The 22,277-nt window shown below is 32.3% G+C and overlaps 1 protein-coding gene, 1 long non-coding RNA gene and 1 pseudogene across 3 annotated transcripts; 2 read left to right on the top strand and 1 right to left on the bottom strand.

Annotated features, from left to right (window-relative positions):
* Nucleotides 1–3,754: 3,754 nt before the first annotated feature.
* LOC145632381 (protein RTF1 homolog pseudogene) lies at nucleotides 3,755–8,103 on the top strand (annotated as a pseudogene). The gene is made up of 2 exons (XR_014112551.1): nucleotides 3,755–3,914; nucleotides 5,886–8,103. The product of XR_014112551.1 is annotated as a protein RTF1 homolog pseudogene (transcript).
* Nucleotides 8,104–9,785: 1,682 nt separating this feature from the next.
* Nucleotides 9,786–13,604, top strand: LOC145631162 (uncharacterized). Its single transcript, XM_081683255.1, has 3 exons — nucleotides 9,786–10,114; nucleotides 10,410–10,928; nucleotides 12,989–13,604. The coding sequence occupies exons 1-3, from the start codon at nucleotides 9,922–9,924 to the stop codon at nucleotides 13,423–13,425; spliced, it is 1,149 nt and encodes a 382-aa protein (XP_081539381.1). The 5' UTR covers nucleotides 9,786–9,921; the 3' UTR covers nucleotides 13,426–13,604.
* Nucleotides 13,605–19,803: 6,199 nt separating this feature from the next.
* LOC145632380 (uncharacterized) lies at nucleotides 19,804–20,621 on the bottom strand. The gene is made up of 2 exons (XR_014112550.1): nucleotides 20,141–20,621; nucleotides 19,804–20,046 (listed from the first exon to the last, which is right to left on the bottom strand). It is a non-coding gene; the product is annotated as an uncharacterized LOC145632380 (long non-coding RNA).
* Between the last annotated feature and the right edge of the window lie 1,656 nt (nucleotides 20,622–22,277).

The raw sequence follows: 22,277 nt of genomic DNA, 5'->3' as shown, positions 1-22,277 counted from the left end.
TTTGATTGTATCATGATTTTTATTATTATTATATCGTTTCTATTGACAGAAATGCCAGAAAATGCAAAATTAGGTGATATTGATGATGATCAACAACCAAATAATTCAGTTTATCAATTTTATTTTGCCAAAATAGAGAAGTATTACCTAAATTCTGATTTGGAAGTTGACCTAAATATAGCCAAGGACTTGAGGAAACAACTTCGAAAGGAGAAAACACGTTTGTTTAATAGAATACGACCCTTAAAGGTACTTTCTAGTTCTTAGATTCTTTTTATATATTCTCGTCTTTATTTTTGTGGTCTATAGAAATTCACGAAGTATTATGCCTTATTTGGTTGACAAAATAAAACAGAGGTAACGAAAAATCATGAGAAATGGTAATTTCACTAATTTGGATAGTTGTTTTTTTTTGACAAAATTAACTTATACGAGTATTTTTTTTTTTTTTTTCAGGAAAAAATAAGTTTATTGGATCCAAACAATAAATTCAATGGAAGAAATAAATGGTATCGCCATTATTCCGAGCGTGATATCAAGAAATACCGAACATTACTGTTGAAGCATTGGCCTGAGGCAATTGTAAGCTATACTAGTTACTATTTAGCTCGATTTTTTCTTTTTTTGGCGTCATAAAGAGAGCCATATAAGGCAATTAACATCTTACCAAATGACATTTTTTTAATAGTCTAATTAATTTATTAATTAAAAGTCATAGATATCTATAAATAAAGGAGATTCGATTTTATCAATTACATAAGATATTGAATTAAATAAAAATATATCTCGTTTATATTGTTTAAAAATACAACTTTATTGGAGAGACAATTAATGATTGGCTTAGGGCTTGTTCACATTTACTGAGCTAAACTGAACTAAGCTGAAATGAATATTTTATGAGAGAAGAAAATTAGGAACGGAACTAAACTGATAGGAGTTGAATCGAACTGAACTAAATTGATTGGAGCTGAACTGAAATTAAGCTGAAGTGAACAGGCCCTTAGTCTTGATTATATTCTGCGACATACATGCTCTTCTTTTGCTTATAGCTTTCTACCATAGTAATCACAATAATGGTTATATACACCGAGTACAGAATGAAGACCTCGAAGAGGAATCGAACCCGGACATAGAATTGGCTGAAATCATGGAAAGAATTGAGAAATTGAGAGTGCAAGTAGGTCATGGGAAGACTAATTGGGCGATCGAGAAACAAATCCTCAAAGAGCTTGAACCTCTTGAAAGAAGAAGGGAATTGCTCGAGCCCGAAGTTAAACAAGCCAATGCTAAAATCCCGAAAGCAACTAGTCATGATGAACATTGGCCCTATATTTATGGTTATGGTTATGCTCGTTCTAAGTACGATTTGAAACGCGAGATTCGAGTAAGATTTTATACTCTCTCCTGCAACACACTGTAATTGAAAAAAGGCTTGTTTAATAATAAAAAACCAAAAACAAGAAACAAAACAAAAATGTTTGCACTTTTCTATTGTCAGTTTTCAAAATTATTATGAGTTTAATGCATTTGAGTAATTTTTAATTTATTGTATGACATATATTATATGATTTTGAAAAGCAAAAAACTACAATGACGTCGAACCCTTTTACTTCATATGGCCAAGTAATTCCTTTTTCTTTAAGATAGTATACACGTTTAGTGGAAGATAGGCAGGTCTATCTTACTAATTGTATTGAGCTTTCTCTTTGTCTCAACAATATAGAAATGTGTGAAAAGAATCAGGGAAGAAGTAGATCCAAACTACGGGAGGAATGAACAAAAACAGGCAGAAGTTGAACGACAAATTTTTAAAATACAGAAGCAACTTACACCTCTTGAAAATAGGTACGACATTGTGAAGCAAGAGGAAGAAAAGGCTACTACGACCATTTTGAAACTTCAAATTCAAATGAAAGAGGAGGTACTATTAAACTATATATGCTACATTCTACTTTCGATCAACTTGTTACGAGTAGTATATAACTATATAGTTAAATCATGTGGTCATGGACACACGTTAGAAAATCACTTTATTTATAGATAATATTATAATAACACTTTTTCTTGTTCATTACTCCTAAGGATAAGTTTTGCAAACTACAAGAAAAGGTCAAGGAGCTTGTAACAAAGAAAGATCTGGTATCACTTGAAGAATTATCTTGCAAAAACGTTAGTTACACAACTAATTTTCATTCTTTGGTCTTTTGATTAAGCTCCCATTCTTATTAAGTGTACGTGTTGTTTGATTTGTTTTTCGTGTGTACGTATACAATATACATACATGTTTAGAACGAGGAGTTCATGTCAAGATGGACACACGACGACACGTTTAGAGCTAACTATGCAACAAGCGTCCAACAATCCCTTGCCAATCGAGGCTTGAGCAAAGATGGAAGACTGCAAGACCTCTCGGAAGTAATATAGCTACTTGACAATGTTGGAGAAATTTGTGCAAAACTATTTTTAACTTTAATTACTTGAACAAGTCTGTTATTGTATGATATACTTCCGTATTAGCTAGCTTGCATGAATTTGAAACTGCATGTATAATAATTTATAAATTCTAGATAATTTTTATAATTTTTTGACTCATGCTCGGTTTTTGAAATTAATATTAAAAAATGTATAAGTTTCCAGATTATACAAAATTCATTCCATGATTATAGAATGTTGTTTAGAACAATACAATCACTAATCAGTCATATAAAGGCTTAGGGTGACCTTGAAGAAGTGAAAGAAGGTGTAGAAGTAAATGGTTAAATTGACTAAAGTTAAAGTTGACAGTATACCAAATACTAAAATGGCCTCATGCATAGTGGCGTGGGCTCCATGAGAAGCACACTAACTTGTTTCAATTCCTTTCATGATTCGGAAAAATTAAGTTGGTCAAAACTGAAGGTATAATTCACACTTTAATTTTAAACAAAGGAGGTTTAAGGACCTGGTGTCGAATTTTTTGGAGGTGAGAGTGATGAACCTCAATGTCATATATGTTGTTTGGAACCATATAAGATCCCTAATTGATCACATATATGCTCAATTGCTCATATATGATGAACTTGAGTTAATTCTAGAATGAGCATACATAAACGATTTAATTGGCGGTATAAAGACAAAGTAGGTGGTTTCAATCATCAAAATGGTCTTTCAAGGTGTCATGGGGGCCTATGGTAAAAACAATGAAAAGGTGAAAAGAAATCCAAATTTGAAGATTATATAATATGTGAACCAATTCAGATGTTTCACAGCATGTCGTACGTAGAAAACCCCGTGGATTACAATGAATTCCAAAATAATATAATTATCAAATGACCATCTCAACCAAAAGCCAACGAACGCATGTCCTTAGGGGAGTTGAAATGTTGAATTAGATAGCTAAAAGTAAAATATTGAATTAAAATGAACAATATTTACACCGATCGATGTGTGATTTTACATTCATTCCTAAATTAAAACCATTGTAAGAAATATTTTAAATGTTTATCTAACGCCAAAGGAACGTAGTACATTACGAGTATTACATATTTAATCGAACTTAATAAGATCTATCATAATTTATAACTATACTTTTTCATATCTATAGACTATAGTTTAAAGACAAAAGTACGTACTACAAAGTAATTTATAAATTATGTCAAAAGTCAAAATATCCTACTCGTAATTTAAAAAGAGAAAGTATTACGTCTTACAGTTAACAATCTTAACATTAACCCCCGTATTAAAAGGGTGTCATTAATCGTAATCTTGTTTTACCTCTTTTGGAGCTTTTTTTACTTTTATTTACGCTGCACTAGTGCACTCTCTCTCTCTCCTCCATTGAAGCGTATTCTAACTTCTCCATTGAAGCTTTCTCTCAGCTTTCTCTCTATTCGACCGACTTTCTTCTTCATTTCTCCATTGAATCATCATCTAAGGTAAGTTGTTTTCCTTTTTTTCTTTTTAAATATTGAATATCAATTTCACAATCTAGGGTTAATTTCACGTTTTTTTTAAAAATTTAATTGGCAGTATAATCAAATTAGGGTTCTTCTATGCTGAATAATTAAGCTGTTGGTTATTATTACTGGAGGTGTGAATGCCTATATCGAGCGATTTTTGTTGCTAGGAATTTGCATTGTGCAATTTATGTTGATATTTTTAAGCGAAAGCAGTTTTATTTGAGTCTAATTTGATAATCGAATCGAATTTAATTGAAATTTGCAATTTACGTTGATATATATGTTAGCAAGAACAATATTATGTGATTTTTCGAGCCTAATTTGATATTTGAGTTAGTTTTTGTTGCTAATATGTGCAATTTGCGTTGATAATTTTAAGCGAAAGCAGTTTTATTTGAGCCTAATTTGATAATTGAATCGAATTTAATTGAAAATTTCTAATTTACTCTGATATACAAGTATATCTTAGCAAGAACAATATTATGTGATTTTTCGAGCCTAATTTGATATTTGAGTTAATTTTTGTTGCTAATATGTGCAATTTGCGTTGATAATTCTAAGCGAAAGCAGTTTTATTTGAGCCTAATTTGATAATTGAATCAAATTTAATTGAAAATTTCCAATTTACTCTGATATACAAGTATCTTAGCAAGAACAATATTATGTGATTTTTCGAGCCTGATTTGATATTTGAAATAAATTTTGTTGCTAATATGTGCAACTTGCGTTGATATACTCAAGCAAGAACAATTTATGTGATTTTTTTGAACCTGTGTCAAACTTGGTAGCTAATGTGTCGTATTTTTCGATCCTAATCGAGCACACATTCCTAGTCCAAAATTTTTTAGGCTACTAGAGCCAAGCCAAGTTTTGATTGAGGCTTTGTCTAGATTCGTGCTCAAGCCGATCCTACTCCTATTTAGGCTGTTTTCAAGGATTGCATCCCTAATTGAATTCTCTCAATTTTCTCTTTGATTAAGTTGTTTCTTGTATATTTTAATTGGCTGTAATAATATTTGTATTGTTAGGGGATGTTTTGATGTCAATTTCAACAAAATTGAACTTAAAATTGATTGCTGGAACATAATTGTCGTTTCTTTTCTTGTAGGCGTGTAGCTATGCGTAGATATAATATTTATACTTTTATGCTTTGGTTTATGATCATACTTCTGTTTAATATAATCTGTTCCTGGTGTCCTCTGATTTCTGTACCCTGGGTTCTGTAATTCCTGTTGTAACTAGTCATTATACGGAAGTATTTTCTTAAAAAAAAAAGCAGTCATTATACGAAGTATGTCAGTAATTTATAATGTCATCGTCAAAAGTCTGTTGCTGCTATGCAAATAATTCTGTAACCAAATTCTTTTGTTGCCCTGAATATTACCTTTTTGTTGATGCATCGATGTTTCAAGTATTGTAAACTCTGGAAGTTATGTGGATTGATCTTAAAGGATTTGTGTTATCCGGAAGTTATTCGATTTAGTTGACAGAAAAGTTGGATCTAATTAAATGAAACCTAGATATTGTTAAATTTATTACTTATTATAGACCTTAAAATTTATTATTGTATTCGTTTTCACGTGCTTATTATAGACCTAAAAGTCTTTTTTTTACATTGACAGTTAACAGTTTAGTGATTCAGATATGAATAATTAGACTATGAGATAATTTTGGCTGAATGTTATACGATATGCCCTTTCATAGTGATATTGTTATTTGTTATAGCTTTCAGTTTTTGCATGACATATCCTTGAGCTTCTTCAACAAAGTTCTACTTTGTTGATATAGTTTACGTTATTATCTTGTATATTGCTATTATGTTAAAGGTCTTCTAGCTCCATATTATGTTGGATCAATTTTGTGAATTGAACTATTAATTATTAACCTTTACATGTCTGTAATGTGAAATTTGTATCTTAACGGGTTTTTTTTTTTGTATTTTTGCAGTTTATAGCTCACCACCAAATTATTCTCACAAATCACAGCAGTCATGTCAGAGGCAGACTTGGAGAACATGCTCTTGGAGGCAGCAGGACGAACAGGTGCATCCAAGAGAAATAAACAGTCTCATTCAACTTCCAAAAGACGGCACAAGGGTTCGTATTCAGATGGTGGAAGTGATTCCAAGGATGATGAGTCAGATGATAACCATGGACATGCTGGTAAAAAGCTGTCTGGGTCTCAAGTTCCTTTAAAAAAAAGGTCAAAGAATAGAAATGATGATCCTGGTAGTGATGATATGGATATCAAAGGTGGGGGATCTGATCGTGAAGGTTATAGCAGTGATTCTGATGTTGGTAGTGACCTTTACAAAGATGAAAATGATAGGGAGGAACTTTCAAAGTTGACAGAACTTGAGAGGGAGATGATTCTGTCTGATAGGGCTGCAAAGATAGATGATAGAAAATTACACAAACAGATGCGATCAAGATTGAGCAGTGATAAAAAGTCCCAATCTGCAAAAGACATCTCACCTCCTGCTTCTTCTCGTGGAGTGCGTTCTTCTATCAGATATGCTGATCGTTCGGCAGCCAAGGCTGATGCCTTGAAGGAATTGAAAGCGAGACGGATGAAGAGGGATCCAGAGGGGAAGCAGATAGGGAGCCATGAACGCCGTGCTTCCAGGGAATACTCTCCAAAGAAGAGGAAAGGTGTTGGTTCTTCTAGCTCAGGTAGCTCTAGTGAGAGTGAAAATGGAAGTGATTCTCGCAGTGATGATGAAGGGTCGACAGGAGGTGGCAGAATGGACTATAGTGATGAAGATAGAGATAGTACTATCTCAAACACTCCAACATATGAACAGATAAAGAATATTACTATCAGGAGGTCGAAACTGGCAAAGTGGTTTATGGAACCATTTTTTGAGGAGTTGATCATCGGTTGCTTTGTCAGGGTTGGTATTGGGATGAAGGATGGCCGAAGCATTTACAGGTTATGCATGGTTCAAAACATTGATGCTTCTGATCCAAACAGAAAATATATGCTTGAGAATAAGACAACCCATAAGTACCTAAATTGTGTGTGGGGCAGTGATCGTTCTGCTGCAAGGTGGCAGATGGCTAGAGTTTCTGACTCTCCACCTACCTTGGAAGAGTTTAATGAATGGAGAAGAGAGGTGGACCGTAGTGGTGGTCGAATGCCACACACTAAAGAAGTTTTGGAGAAGCAGGATGCTATTGATAAAATAAATGGTTTTGTTTACTCAGCTGAAACAGTGAAACAAATGTTGCATGAAAAGAAATCAGTCTCAGCCAGGCCAATGAACATTGCAGCTGAGAAGGAGAAATTGAGGAGAGAGTTGGAAAATGCAGAAAACAAAGAGGATGCTGATGAGGTTGAAAGAATCAAAATCCGACTAAAAGAACTTGAAAAGGCCAGACAAGGCCAAGATTTAGATAAAAAGGCACTTAAGCTTGCGGAAATGAACAAAAAGAATCGAGCTGAGAATTTCCGAGTCTCATCCTCGAAAACAGCAGACCGGAGTTTGAATCCTGGAGATGCTGGATATGACCCTTTTTCGAGAAGATGGACTAGGTCTACTAACTATTATGCAAAGCAGGAAGCTAAGCCTGCAACAACTGGAGTTGGAACAGCTGAAGTTGTTAATGATGTCAGTGTATCAAACACTGAGAAGATCAAGAGCAGTGATGCTAAGGACGCTACAACTGCAGCTTTGGCGGTTGCTGCTGGAGCAGGAAAATTGGTGGATACAAAAGCACCAGTGGACCAAGGAACAGAGTCAAACACGCTGCATGATTTTAAGCTACCCATTTCTCTGTCTTTGTTAGAGAGTTTCGGGGGGGCATATGGGGCAGCAGCTGCCTTTTTGGCCAGAAAACAGAAGATTGAAGCTAATATAGGCTGCCAAGTTCCAGTAGATGACGGAAGAACACATTCTTTGACTCTTTCAGTGGGTGACTATAAGAGGAGGAGAGGGTTGCTTTGAAAAACTTCTCTTTTGGTTCTGCTGTAGTTCAGATTTGCCCGCCTGTACTCTGTAAGTTTTAATGTTTTAGGTAAGCTATCAGTAGCTCATCAGGTAGTTTTACGGTGCTAGCTGTTTGAAGTTTCCTGGTTGCACTGATGTTTTTCCAAGATACTGGACTGTAATGTGCAATCGGAATTAGTTTCTTCTGTTCAATAGATGAGAACTCGTCTTAGTTCAGTTTCGTTTAGAGTTAAGTTTTCAATTGCCTGCTTATCGATCATGAAGGTCTGTTATAAAAAGTCAAGCTAATTATTTGCAGTTTGGGTTTAAGTAGTTATAAAACCTTAATTATCAGCTAATTTAAGAACTAGAGTAAACACAATCTAATAAGAGAGTATCCAAAGCTTAGATACTTTAGGCCCCCACTCATAAACATATTGAAATGGTCAGACAATGATGAAAGTTTGTTGGCCTAAAGTATAAACATGTGACATGCGACATATTATATATTCTTGGTGGCAACTTTTTATTTATTTATGGTGGTTTTTGTGGGGGGATATATAATAAGACAGTCAGCTTTTAACAGAGAAGACATTGATATTGCATGGTATATGACATATTTGTATGGGACAACTTTGGAGTAAAAGAAAAGGGTGTTTTATACTTCGTACATCACTTCTATAGTTCTATCAAATATATTGTCCACTTTTCATTTAAATAATCTTTTATTTTTTCATTTTTATACCTTTATTGACAAAATTTTCATACATAAGGTTGGCTATTTTATTTGCTGTTAATTTTGTTCTTTGCAAATTGTCGGCTTATTTTGTTACTATTAATATTGTGACATTTATACAATACAATGGGTAATATAATGATTTTATGAAAGATGAGACTAATATAGAAAACAATTTATTCTATGAACCTATTTTGGATTACACTAAATTGTAATATACTTATATCTGATCCTTTTTTAAGTTGTTGAGCTCTACGACACCTTATACAAATAATTTTAGAGGCATATTTTGAGTACTTTGTAGAGTATTCGCATTGACAAGTTATTTTGGGATTTTATCTTCCTATGACTAATTTTTAAGGAAAAAAAAATTCTCAATGCTTATTATATTTTTGCTTATTAATAATTAGAGATACTTATAATTGAATTTGAATTCATTTATGCATTGGCAAATGTAATATGTGGAGCAATTTACATGGAAAATGCTTAAACAAATCTGAGTTCCACAATTACACCCCATTTTATAAAATTCCCTGCATATGTCCATGCCAACTTTTATTTATAAATACTACGTAGGAGTTTTATTTTTGCCGAATCTTAGCAAAATTGCTATTTGTATATTCTATGTATTTGTTTTGGAGAAGAGAAGACTGCTCGACTTAATTGAATTAGCGGTTTCATGCAGCTTACTTTAAAAAGAAAAAAAAAAGGTTGGAATATTTAATTCACATAGATGGTATGTCGGGAATTAAGATAAAAAGTAGGTTAATTATGGAATTTTGGTTTCTTTTAACAGTTTTCATGGAAACAATTTAATACGTGTCAACTAAGTTGAAACGAAAAGGTAGGAGTAATATCTAATAATTATGGAGAACTACAAATTATACTTGATTAGTCTTGACTCATTTAAACCTCAATCTATCACCAACTAAATTTTTACCACAAGTTAAATTAGTTGGTACTAACATGCAAGAGCGAGTCAAAAGCATTGTCACTCATCTAACGACCTTTGCGTGACAAAATATACACCTCCTAATTCTTAACTTACCTCCAAAAAAAAAAATAAAAAAAAAAAAAATTGTATTTGCCAAAGAAAGAGTATCAGAAAGATGAAAAGTAAAAGCAAAAAATAAAAAAAGCTCATCATCATTCATCATATTACACCCCACAATTCCATAACTTCCTCACTCCTTTATACTTACTTTTATTTACTCTCATTTCTTGTCATTTCTTTACCGTTACATATTCTCCTGCCCAAAAAACTCAACTATCACAAAAATTAAACTAGCTTAGCCTTAGAGTAATTAGTGGTAGTAGATATGGGAGGGAAAAAGAAGAAGAGGCAAGAAACTACGTCGGCGGCGGCGTTGTCGTCATCGTCGTCGTTAAGGTCTTCCTCCTATCGCCGAGACTCCGGTTCTCCGGCGACATCAACCACCAATGTTGGGTGTATGTCCGGGATTTTTCATCTCATGTCTAAGTACCATACTCGCCGCAAATTCCTCACTTTTGGTACGTACGTAAACTTTATTTAACCTACGTTTTTTTTTTTTTTTTTTGTGATAATAGAAAAAAAAATAACTAGCATAAACTTATGATCATATTGAGAAAAACCAATTTTATTTTACAATATTACATTTCATAAAACAATAGAAGAACATTTGCACTAGAGTTACATTATTTTGTTCATTTAGTTAGCATTAAAATAAATTGTATATATGTAAATTATGTTTTTTTTTTAAGGAAAATAATGTATTTAAACGTAATTTCTTTATTCATTAACATGATCAATAATTAATCATAATAGGTAAAAAACAAGAACGTAATAATGCCGTTGTTCAAGCTCCCACATCACCACCACCACCAACAAAATCCGAAGACACCATCAAATGCCAACAACAAGAACAAGGCTCGTCGGCCGGAAGACTTTCGCTTGATCAGACGCCGAGAAGCCCTGCGATTCCGGCGGAGATCCGACGATCATCAACAGACAGCTCGGTGAGCTCACCTAGGGTGGTGGCACGTTTAATGGGACTTGAAGATTTTCCGGCGAGATCTCCGGCGCCGGAGACGGTGGTGTCTCCGGCGGCGGAGAAGAGGAGGAAGCTGCTGGGGGCGTTGGAGAAATGCGATGAGGACTTGCAGGCGTTGAAGAAGATTATCGAGGCGGTGCGCGCCACCCAAACGCCACCGCGAGTGGTGGAGATGATTAGACGAGAGGAGGCGGAGGAGGTTGAAAGTGAGGTGGGGAGTGATGGGCCGAGTCCGGTATCGGTGTTAGATCACCGCCACTTGTCATCTGGTTATTACCAAAGAGCCCCTAATGGTAAGACTAATTTTCTATTATGAACATTTTGTTTTTGTCTTATTTATGCTCCATTGATTTTGCTAGCTTAATTCTAGATTAAGGAAATTCTATTTCTAATAATTAAATCAATTAATTTTAGCTATAGATTTATTAAAAATAAATGTACAAGTAATAATAACAATGGGTATTTAACTATTAGAAAATATACACCTTGTATATTAATACAAAATATCGTTAAATTTCAACTATGTCTCTTTAATGTAAAAAGTCAAAACGGTAAGATATCGTGAGACAATCGAGGACTCGATGAGGATATACTCTGGGGGGTACCCTTACTCCCTGTCTCCCTTAGCCTAGCTACCTTCCGTATATGGCTGGTGCCAAATGCAAGATTCTGTGTCAAAAATGATAATATTCATAGGCAAAATCCAGGTGAAAGTTTCCCTAATTAAGCACAATCTTCCATAGAATTTCATGGATAAGACAGCTTATGATTAGAGCATACTTTTAGCACATGATCTATATAATACACCTCTACATCAAATGATAATGTTTTGTGGTCAAAAAACACATTGATGGTGTTTTCCTTTTTCCTTTCCACGCATTAGAGTATAGAATAAGGTCTTCTTAGGTTTATGTAGGTCGTATGTATATGTAGCCTCCTATTTGTACTGAGTAACGTAAGTTATAAGGTTGTTCAATTCATTCATATGAACTCCATAAATAGTAACTTTAATTAACTCCCATATTACTCCATCAAAAAGTATTTGCTCCCAACCTACATATCTTTAGGTGTCAATCATTAGTGTGTAGGAACGATTAGTTAAGACTTAAGAGTATGTGATGTGCACACTTTATACATACCATAATGACATTCAAACGAACATATATAGGTTATGAATGAGGGTATGATGAACTTATAGGTTGCGATTAATTTGAAGTATTTTTTTAACAAAGCCTATGTAATATTTCCTGATCTCATTATTGTATAAAAACATCATCTCCTCAAGATGCTTTTTTTTTTTTTTTTTTTTTTTTTTTAAGAGAGAGCTTAAATTCATTCTATTATACGCATGAAATCTAAAGAACAGCCTTTTAATTTATAAGATAACCTAAGGTGGAATTTTTTCATCACAAAGTGGGAGACAATGCATGTTCATTCATGCAAAAGGGACAAACTTTAATCCACCATACGTAAGGTAGATTGGGCCCACGCAAACACACATAGATGTTGTAGGCCAGGCCCCCAATTAATCAAACTCTTTGGTTGGTGTTGAATCTTGATTATTCCTTGTCTTTTAGTGATTAGATGTAACCATTATTCTCCAATATTACTTTAATTTGCATTTATCGTATACTTCTATATGGTAGTGTGAATAAATGATCACAATGTGACCCCAGCTACATTAATCAAGTAATGGGTTTCATTATGACATGAATTGATGAGCTTTAAACTTTAGAGGACTATTTCATAATTAGTTTTGAAAAAGTTCGAGATCAAAGTAGATCGAGTGGAGTAGTTTTAATGATCTAGACGGTATATTTTCATGAATTAGCAAGTATATAGATCCTTGAATAAGCTGTACGTTGTTGAAAGTTAGGATATGGTATGATGGTATTTATAAACTTTTCGCTGATCTCTTTTAATTGCAACGTTTTGATTTTTACATTATTTATAAACCTTATTAATATTTAAAACAAATGTGAAAAGTACTTTGTTATAAAAGATTTACAAAGTTTTGCACATTATTTGGCGTTTGGTCATAATTACATGTCATTAATTAGTAAAAATACTACCTCCGTTTCATATTATTTGCAACTATTTGACATAAACTAGAGAGGAAAAATGTTCAATTGTTGCAAATAATATAAAACAGAGGTAGTAGCATTGATAATCTCATAAAGCATGCAACTTACTATTCAAATTTTTAGGCAAATGCAGTAGTCTTATAATTATTACTTATGGAGTAGCTTTAATCATCATATAGTCTCTTTAATTTTAGTTTCTAACTAATATTGTGACAATAAACTATGTAACGAACATTAATGATTAATTCTCCAATTTTTTGGTAATCCAGAACAAATTATGCAACAACAAAAGCCAAAGCAACAAAAACCGCAACAAATGACTAGGAAAAAGCCAGGAGATCATGAAGACAAAGCCATCAATTTCCTTAACAAACCATCATTACCTTCTATTACACCACAACTACCATTACATCTTCCTACTAGACCTACTCATCATCAGCAGGTGCTCAACAACACCGCCACCACGACAGCAGCAGCCGGAGAACCATGGAGCATAGCAATGAAAGAGAGCGTGTACGAGGTTTGTAGGGATATCGAACAAGGACAAGTACAAGAGGTTGGAAGAATTGGATTGGTTTTACAAGATATAATTTATAGAGAATTGATTGATGAATTTATCAAAGAATTTGGTTCTTCTTTACATAAAAGAAGTAGTTCCTATTTTAAGTTACCTTTTGAAGCATGCAAGAGACAATTGAGTTTCTAAAGGGTTGTAATAATGCATCATCATGTAATATTAATTAAATTTGTACGTGTATTAAACATGTTAGTTAATTAGTTACTTAGTTTCCTCTAGTTAGATAATAGAAAGTATATGTAAATTGATTAATTGCTTTACTTTTGGGTTTATTGAAACCTCGTATTAAGTTGGTAGTCATTTGATTATTTTTTTTTCGTATATGTTTAATTAATTATGTATTGTTGCTTCTTTGGTCAAAGTTGTTGACATTGATTTAGGGCGTGGTGGTATTAAAGTTGGGGAAAAGTAAATCCAAAATGTGGCTAATGAGTAGGTGTAATGTTAGTGAACATAACTAATGCATCGTTAGGGAGAAAACTTAATTCACCCACTAGGTAGTCTACCCATGTGAGTTGGCAAACAATGTGGCATTGCTTATAATATGTGGCATGTACATGTCATTGAAAGGAATCAAAACACAATTAATGCTTTGTTGGAGGAAAGAGGATAATATTTTGGTATTTGTGGCTTTTGTTGTTCCTTCTCTTCCAATGACTGATTTTACCTCATCAAGCTACTGAACTAATGATTCAACGGGTTGCATGGTGAATAACTGAGAATCCCTTGACACCATTAATTTTCATTCTTAATTATATATATATATATATATATATATATATATATATATATATATATATATATATATATATATATATATATATATTTTTGAGAAAGATTAATTGGTAGACTTGGCCTACCCCTTTATCGTACTAGTGGAGACAACTCTATTTTATATGACCATGACTTAGAATGATGAACTAATGATTCAACGGGTTGCATGGTGAATAACTGAGAATCCCTTGACACCATTAATTTTCATTCTTAATTATATATATATATATATATATATATATATATATATATATATATATATATATATATATATATATATATATATATATATATATATATATATATATATATATATATATATATATATATATATATATATATATATATATATATATATATATATATATATATATATATATATATATATATATATTTATTTATTTATTTATTTTTTTTTTTGAGAAAGATTAATTGGTAGACTTGGCCTACCCCTTTATCGTACTAGTGGAGACAACTCTATTTTATATGACCATGACTTAGAAAGGTATTTCTTATACGATCAACTTTGTTTCTTATGATAATATTAATTTCTATTATTAGTTGATACATAATTGAAGTATATTCAAGAATGAAGTTCTATCAATTGTTCTTCGGGTGCTTTTGGGAGAAACATTTGTTATATTAATTCTTATCAAGATACATTTGTTAATATTAATTCTTATAAAGATACATTTGTTAAGGAACAGTGCTTCGGGTTCTTCACATCTTCAAAAGATTTGAATAGAGAGTATCTCCTCCGGAGTTTTTAAAATAGAGGATACGAGTACAACGTATAATATATTCTTAAAATTATTATATCTTATGAAATTTTCAATAAAATTTGTTATGAAATGTGATAGTAAAAAAATGTTAAAAATTTAATAATTACTTGATACTCATAAGAGTATGATTGTACGAATGCATATTATGCGAAATAACCAAGCATTAAGATAAGGTATAACATCCAATAACATACGATTATAAAAAACAGTGTATACTAGTATGCTACTACTCCGTACCTTATTTAAGGAAAAAAGGGTGAACCTTCATAGCAAAGAAAACTTTATGTCATGATTGCTTATGTTATGAATATAAAAAATTGTTTATATTTCATCATACATAAAGTTGTTTCATGCATAATTATTAAAACATAGGGCATGTTCACATTAACTAAACTGAGCTGAATTGAACTTATTGGAGTTGAACTTGAACTGATTGGAGCTAAAGTGCTAAACTGAACTGAGCTAAAATGAATATTTTATGCGAGAAGGAAATACGGAGCTGAACTGAACTGAACTGAACTAAATTGATTGAATGGAGCTGAACTAAACTGAATTGAAATTAAGTAACTGTGAACAGACCCATAATTTTGTTAGATACATTAAATATACTAACATTTAGGTTTAACAGAGGGAGTACAATATAACAAAATTGAATTAGAAGGGGACGTGATGATGAATTTTAACAGAGGGAGTACGACAATATAACAAGCAATTAACTTAACCAAGATTTTGGGTGTGTTCTATTTTCTTTAATTTCACTTATCTGGATTTATTTGAACTTAACTGAACTTATTTGAAATGAATTGAATTGATTTCATCTGAACTTTTTTGAATTTAGGGCATGTTCACTTCAGGTTAATTTCAGTTCAGCTCCAATCAGTTCAGTTCAGTATAGTTCAATTTAACTTATATCCTAATTTCCTTTTCTCATAAACTATTCATTTCAGCTCTATTCAGTTTAGTTCATCTCCAAACAGTTCAGTTCAGCTGCATATATGATCCAAATTTATCATGTTTGTTAGAATCTGAATTTGAATATTGTTACAATCGAATGTTTCTATCGAAGGTTCTTATGAATCCATGACACCTATATATGATCTGACTTTCAATAGCATCAAAATTTTAGATCATGCAAAACTCGAATTGCCAAATTGAAGCTTCAGTTAAGTTTGACTTGAGCTCGAATAATCCTAATCAAACCTAGGTCAAAGAACTTAACATGTGCTTGGTTAGATGTCAATCTAGCTAAATTATGTCATGGGATGCAATCATATGATTGACTTGGTAATTAAAGACCAAAATCCAAAAGTATGATACAAATCTAAACCAAATACAGATCCAATTAGTAATTTTGATGAGTAGATCCAAATCGGATTATAATTCGAAGTAAGTCAGATGAACTGTTTTCAAAATTAGGATTCGATTAGACTCGACTTTTCCAAATCCAATCATTATTCAGGTAAGATTGGAATTGGTCTAAATAAAAACCGAACGATTTCAAACCTAAACGCATTTTATATCTCGTGTTGTTATTTAGATTATATATTCTAATGTTACATTTTACTATTTTTTTTATTTTAAACTAACCTTTATGTATTTTCCCAGCTTTGTATACATGAATTTCATCGGTATACTACTAATTTCATCTTTTGGTTTGAACAAATTTAAACGCAGTTTGTTTCATTATTTATGTTATAATCACTTTAACTTAACATGTATTGATAAATTGTTACATTTTTCCAAAATCCCAGTTCATATGCTAAATTTTATTTTTTTCTCATTTCTATTATCTTCATTTTTCAGTTAGAACAAATCTACGTGTAAAAAAAAAAGTTAGAACAAACTAAACGCATTTTCTTTCATTATTTAAAAAAATCACTTTTTTTTTAAAGCAATTAAAAAATAATCACTTTACCTTAATATTTAATGTGAATTTTTTTTTTGCCATTTCATGTGCTTAATTTTTTTCCCCCATTTTTATTAGTTTCATCTTCCATTTTGAACAAATTTAAACACACTTGATAAAATTTTTGTTTCCCATTTGATATGTTATTTTTTTAACGACCTGTATATGTTATTATTTAGTATTTTGTTTATTTTTTTTAAAGGGTGTATTTAGTTTAATTTCCTAAAAAAGGCAAACCTTGTATTTAAAAAAAAAAAACGAAAAAAAAATTAAAAAAAAAACAACAAAAAAATCCATTCATGTAATTATGTCGCAACTGTATAGAAAAGAAAACCAAAATTACACTACATATTTTTTTTTAGAGTAAAACGGTTATACCCCATTTATTCAATATTTATCTCAAAAAAAAATATAAATATAATAATAAAAAAACAAACAGACGATTGACCCCTTCCCAATGTTTCTTAGCAATAATGGAGTTTTTTGGAAAACTTGAAAAAACTTTTGGTATCCACCTCTGTACAATTCCCAGATGAAATCAAATATTGAAAAACAAGAGAAGACACTTCATATTCCACTCTTACTTTGAATCTAGTCTTTGATAATTTCCTATAAATTACACAACCTTCCAATAAGTTTCATACCCATACAAACTTTACATACAAAATCAGTCTTTTACTCAAAAAGCTTTGGTGAGATATGGAGAATTCAAAATCTGTTTCACTTTCACCAATTGCTTTGAAGTCTTTGTACGATGGATCCACTGCTAGCCTTACCCAACAAACAAATTGAGAAAGAAGCTTTTTTCAAAGACCCCTCCCTCTGCCAAAAAAACTAAACAAATTGGAGAACTTGTTTCTGGAGTGATAGTGTCGCCGGGAGGAAAGACTACAACAGCCACCGGGGAAGTTACACAGCCCACCAAAATTCATGAGATTGTCTATCTAGACTGATTTGGTTTTTAGTTTGTTTAAGATGGCCATGGAGAATTATGTTCTTATTTAAGATTTTATTTCAATTATGTTTTTATTTCTATTTATGTTTTTATTTATACTAGGGTGTTTTGCGCGCACTTCGCGCACGTTGCTAGTTGGAATTTTAGCGTGTAATTGTTGTCTTGAGGTGCGGCAATGTGGGGGTTGTTCTTTTCTTTTTTTCAAATATGTAATGAGTTTGAAAAGAAATTTATGTTAGGGGGCTTGTTACATATGTGTCTAAAGTAGTATTGAGCATGGTTATTGTTTTAAAAAAAAATTGATAATAATGTTTTTGGTAAGGGAAAAAAATGGAGTGCGTTCTATTTATTTTCCCGATTATCATGCCCCTCTCCTAAGCTAGTTGCCCGATTATCTAAAGTGATTTCTTAAGTGGTATCTTGATTTTCTTATTTGATCTTTCTTTTCTTAAGTGATATTTCTTTTGAGTGTTCTTTCTTCTTTATTGAAAATTTTCTAAAGTGGTATCTCTCTCTATGTCGCTCTAGCATTTAGTAACTCTTTTTCCTAAATTTATTTCTTTTTAAAGTGGCTTTCTTAAGTTGTCTCTCCTTTTTTTATGTTAAAAGTGGTCTATCTCAATGATCTTTTGTAAGTGGCTTTTATCTCTCAAGTCTATTAATAGGTTGCTTCCTAAGCTATTATTTCCTGATTTACTTAAATGGTTTTCCTTAGTGGTCTCTGTCTCTCTCTATCTATCTATTTATCTACCATTTTAGAAAGCCTTTGCCTAAGCTAATTTTGTTTTTCTAAGCTAATTGCCATAATTTTTAAGTGATCTTTCTTAAGTGACTCATCTCTCGCTCTTTCACTTCTAAGCTAATTGCCTCAATTTTTTTATGTGATCTTTCGTAATTGGTCTCTCATCCCTTCAAAGCCAATTGACATTATTTTCATAAATGATTTTTCTGAAGTGGTTGCTTTTTTTTTCTCTCTTAAATTAAGATAATTGTCTTAATTTTCTTAAGTAATCTTTTTTGTGTGGTCTCTTTTTCTCTCAAATTTTATGAAGCCTTTTTCCTAAGCTAATTTCGTTTTCATAAGCTAATCGCCCTAACTTTCCTAGGTGATGGATCTTTCTTAAGTGGTCTCTCTCGCTAAAATGGTTTCTTTCTTTCCATCCCCTAAGCTAATTGCCCTGATTTTCTAATTTATCTTTCTTTTCTTTATTGATCACTCTCGAGCACAATCCTTAGTTTGACTTTCTCATACTTGTCAATTTTGATTAATTAATCAATAAATATTTTGAAAGAAGCTAAGCTTATCCAAAGCTAATTGTTAGATTGAACTTTTCACTTCTTGCTCACTCTTTTTCTCGTTTCTTTTAGATCTTTCTCTTTTTATATCCTAATCATATCTAATTGCAAGTTTAGGAGGCGAGTTTATGTTAATTAAGAATTAATCAATGAGTTCATGATCAAGCTATATTAAGTAAGCAATCATTTAGTACTTGAACATCTTGGTATAAGTGGTTTCTCTTTCACTATCCTTTTTTTTTTTTTTTTTTTTTGTGACATCCTGAGATAATTGCCTTAATTTTCTTTCTTAAGCTAATTTCCCTAATCACCCTAATATTCTGAAGTGATCTCTTGATTTGCGCCCATATTGATTAGGGCTATTATGATAATATAATATGAGTATTAATTCTTCAATCTTCAATTATCAATTATATGATCTTAATTTTTTAGTACTATTCTTTAATGCTTTAAGTTTTGGGTCTTTTATTTGTATGTGAATCCATGTTCTTAGCAAATAGAGAATCAATTCTTGTATCGATCGCTCTAATTAGAGTATGACAACAATCATATGCATACACGCTTAATTTATACAGCAGGTTCCATTAATATATTTCTACATATATGCCAGTATTCTTATTAGAGGCAATGAATTATATTTACTTTTGAAGATAAATGGATAATTCAAGGGCAAAATGGTCATCTAATAGCCCAATAATTTAAGTATGACACATAGATCATTACATTAATTTTAAGGGAGAAGATCTATAATTAGGATCAATAGAAAAAAAAAATTAAATAGTGAGCTTAAGGAGGAAGTTAATTATATACATTGCCTCAGAAATAGTAATAGTTCAAGTTTGTAGCAAAAAAGAATTTATACAACTTCCTATGTTCTATTTGTGAAACTATGCTTGGATCCAAGGGGTGCAACCCGCAAATTCTCCAAATGAGGACACCTAAATATATCGTGCTCAACATCCAAAACCTATCAAGCACACAATTGCAGTTGGCTCGATCTGAATCCTTCTGTACACAAAACTCTTCAACTGTCCAACCTAAATAATTATTCAAAGGTAGAACAAGGCACTTCAGTAAATGTGAATATAAATGTTAAACAAGAGAGAATTTTTTGATTCATAGAACCCATACCATAATATGATGCACTTTAAGGCCTCTCAATAGAAGATTCAGGTACAGAAGTAAGTCAAGTAACTTCTACTGCTAATATGTTAGGTTCATCTGATTTTTTAGTGCCGGAGGTCTCTCTACTTCTGTTTTATTAGGTGCATCTTACGATTTGTGTGCAAGGTTACCTCTAATGCCAATCTATAAAGTTCACCTGTTCGATGCTTCATCATCTGGCTCTGACAGTGCGAACACTCTTTTGTTTGTCCCTGTCTCAATGACAAAAATCACAAATAAAGAAAAACTTTGATTCTACACTCCCATCACCCTTCTAGCAAGATTGCAATGTCACATATTACCAGGGAAACGGAAGGAGAGACAGCAGACCACTAAGGGCAGGAGTTCATAAGTTAGTGATGTAAATAAAGGACATGAAATATATACCCAGCCATTGGCCATGGACCAAGCATAAATTAAGAGCCATTCACCCTATACACACCCACCCTGACCCATATACCCACCTTCTCAAACCTGTCACCCACCCGATAGAATCAAGTTATACTCCCTCTACCTACAAATTAACTTCTTATATATAAATGGCATATTCAACCCAATTTTATCAAGTGATCACACCTAATATACATAAATGTAGTCATTGGCTTCCAAAGTCAACTATACAAAAATTAAGACGTACGGTTTAGGTATTATTAGCCAAATTAAGACATGGTAGCAAAAGAAACTTACAATTTCAAGATATTCAAGCAAAGCAGCCACTGCAACATTGGTACTGTTGGCAAGTCTCTTGTTTTTCTTACACAGATTTTGGAGATCCCTCCGACTGAAGCTGTGGAAGTCGACCTTCTTACTGTCATTCGACATCTCGGTAACCTCTTCTTGTGCATCGAAATCAATGATTTCTTGCCCATCATTGACTTGCTACTCTACCTTCTCCTGGGGTTCACTTTGTCCTTTAAATTCGACACTTAGTCCTGAAACCACTTTTGAAATTTCCTTAATCTCACCTCCAACACAAGTAGAAACAAAATTCAGAAATCAAAAACAGGAAATAACATCCAAATTAAAATTCTAAAAAACCATTACCAGGAAGCACACTGTTGTCAGTAACTTCAGATTGGTCATTTTCAGCCTCAAATTCAGCTTCCATATTATTTTTGGATTGAGGCTTCCTAAGATGTTCTTTTTTGAGTGGTTCGCGTTGCCGAAGTCTTCCTTGCATCAGTTCCTTCCACCACTCTTGTCCTTTTACTACAGTGAGTTCTTGTGGCCGTGGTCCGGAGAGCATAAGATGAGTTAATTGCTGATCTTTCAGGGAATCCCTGGGTTTCAGATTCTGGTTTTGCCAAAAATTAAGCAAGATCAGAAATAACAGAAAACCGAGAGAAGGAAATAACTCTTAATTCACTTCTAGCTCACTCTTTTTCTCGTTTCCTTTAGATCTTTCTCTCTTTATATCCTGATCATATCTAATTGTAAAGTTCTGGACGCAAGTTATGCTAATTAAGAATTAATCAATGAGTTCATGATCAAGCTCTATTAAGTAATATCCATATGAGAAAAGAAAACACAAATACAGAATTAAGTTAATATGTGAGAGGGCTATAACATAAATAATGAAAGCTGAAATATTACAGAGTAATAACCAGTAAAAATTAAACAAAACCCAGTGAATAAAGCATTACAGAAACATAGACAAATAAGCACATAAACCAAAATCTAATCCCACAAATCATATCAAGAATCATAATTTAGCACCCACAACAGTCAAATAATCACCAAATTATGAAACAATCACCCATAAATATTATTTGTATAGTTTAGCTTTTGCCTTTATACAATCAGAGTTGGGAAATACAGCTATCTCCTGATTTTATTCCTCTTTCCTATCCTTATCATCCAGGGATCAAATTCAGAATTTCAAGAAACTATACATTAAAATAGACCCAACAACATATTACATGATTACATTGGCTTTTATATAAAAGCTAAAAAAGATGGTCAAAGTGAGATGTGTGAATAGTGCAAAAAGTCAAAACGTTGCGAGTAATTTGGGACGGAGGGAGTACTTTGATATTGATTGGTTAGCAGATTCTCAAGTAATACAAGTGTGGGACATATAATAATGTATTTAATATGGCATATT

This window comes from Chenopodium album, chromosome 5 (genome assembly GCF_948465745.1).
Source record: "Chenopodium album chromosome 5, dcCheAlbu1.1, whole genome shotgun sequence".
NCBI classification, from domain to species: domain Eukaryota; kingdom Viridiplantae; phylum Streptophyta; class Magnoliopsida; order Caryophyllales; family Amaranthaceae; genus Chenopodium; species Chenopodium album.
Note: the sequence above shows the minus strand (reverse complement) of the source record. Positions and strands in the feature narration are given on the sequence as shown.